The following is a 1,892-nucleotide window of genomic DNA, read 5'->3' on the forward strand; positions in this document are numbered from 1 at the left end:
GCTTATTGGTTATGAGCAATATGACTGCAATTTTCACTCCAGTATACAGTAGGATTAAAAATAAAATCAGGTAGACTAAAGGAGGTTCACTTAATTTTCTCTCAAAAATATTAGGGACATCAATATATATTAGAATTAGGTAGGAATCAAAACCAAAGTAGTTAAGAAATATCTTTCCATAATTTGATTCTTCATGGGCTCAAGACTTCACTTCTTACTTTCAGGTACATATTGTGTTACCCACAGATGACAAATTCCAATGTGATGATGGGATTTCTCCTCACAGAGTTTTCTGAGGTATGGGAACTGCAGGTTTTGCATGCCATAACCTTCTCTGTGATGTTGGGAAACACTCTCATTGTTACTGTCACCACCCTTGACAGGAGTCTTCACACACCCATGTATTTCTTCCTCAGGAATCTGTTCATCTTGGATGCATGCTACATTTCTGTAACAGTTCCTAACTCATGCATCAATTCTCTACTTGACAGCAGCACCATTTCAAAGGCTGGGTGTAAAGCTGAGGTCTTCCTAGTGGTTTTCTTTGTATATACGGAGCTTCTGTTTCTGACTCTCATGGCCCAAGACCATTATGTGTCTATCCGCCAACCCCTTTACTACTCTATAATCATGAACTCTCAAAATCTGCATACAAATGACTCTGGCTTTCATACTCAGTAGTCTCATCCATGCTGCTGTACACACTGGCAATACATTCAGGCTGCCATTCTGTCAATCCAATGTTATCCATCAGTTTTTTTGTGATATCCCTTCTCTGCTAAAGCTCTCCTGATCTGACACCTTTAGCAATGAGATGGTGCTCATTGTCTCTGGTCTAGGGATTGTTGGTGGCTGTTTAATTTTCATCATCAGCTCTTACAGTCACATGTTTTCTACAGTTTTCAAGTTTCCGAGAGGAGCAGACAGAAAAAAGGCTTTTTCTACCTGTGTTCCTAATATATTTGTGGTATCTGTCTTCCTCATCTCAGGTTTTTATGTATACCTGAGGCAATCTGAAAACTACTCCACCATCCAAGACATATTCCCCACTTTTCAACCTTATTATCTACAGTTTTAGAAATGAACAAATAAATGTGCCATTAATAAAATAAAGAGAATGTTTACTCAGGAAATGTGCAGAAAATTTCTGAGGCTCACCAAAAATTAGTGAGTAAAATTCATGTTTACAACAATAAATTGAGATAATTGATTGGATTTATATCAATATAACTGATATAAATTAATAAATAATGTCATTAAAAAATATTTTTTATCAAAATAATTTCCTTTCTGAAGGCATTGGATTATCTGAATGTGCCAGTGTGTAAAAGATCTGGTGTTCCAAATAACAAATCCCTATTCATGCTTTGATATTGTAAGAAACCTTTAGACTAAACCTTTAGACTAAAATTTTTAGTCTAAAAATCCAAAAAAGTTATCCTTAGAAACATTTCATGTTAAACTTCACTGTTGTATTTATACACTATTTAAATATTTATAAACCTAGTATTGAAAAGAATTATAAAGAAATAAAGTTACAATCATTCAAAAATAAATGTGAAAATTATAGGTTCTTTATTTTAATTTCAGTTTTAGTTAGTTAACATACAGTGCAATATTTGTTTCAAGAGTAGAATTCAGTGATTCATCACTTACATTCAACACCCAGTGCTCATCCTAACAAGTAACCTCCTTAATACTCATCACCCATCTAACGCATCCTCCACCCACCTCCCTCCAACAACCCTAATTTTGCTATTACTGAGTCTTTTGTGGTTTGTTTCACTCCTCTCTTCTCTCCCCCACTTCCCATATGTTCATCTGTTTCATTTCTTGAATGGCACTTTGGTGAGGGTAGGGAATCATGTATGAGAGGATCAGAATTATTTTAC

The 1,892-nt window shown here is 35.0% G+C and overlaps 1 protein-coding gene across 1 annotated transcript; it reads left to right on the top strand.

The window, feature by feature from the left end:
- The first annotated feature begins 246 nt into the window (after window positions 1–246).
- Window positions 247–1,078, top strand: LOC107180614 (olfactory receptor 14C36-like). The gene is given in 2 exon segments (XM_015542383.1): window positions 247–639; window positions 641–1,078. Coding segments are annotated over 2 exon segments (831 nt in total).
- Window positions 1,079–1,892: the final 814 nt, after the last annotated feature.

This window comes from Panthera tigris, chromosome A1, assembly GCF_018350195.1.
Source record: "Panthera tigris isolate Pti1 chromosome A1, P.tigris_Pti1_mat1.1, whole genome shotgun sequence".
NCBI classification, from domain to species: Eukaryota; Metazoa; Chordata; class Mammalia; order Carnivora; family Felidae; genus Panthera; species Panthera tigris.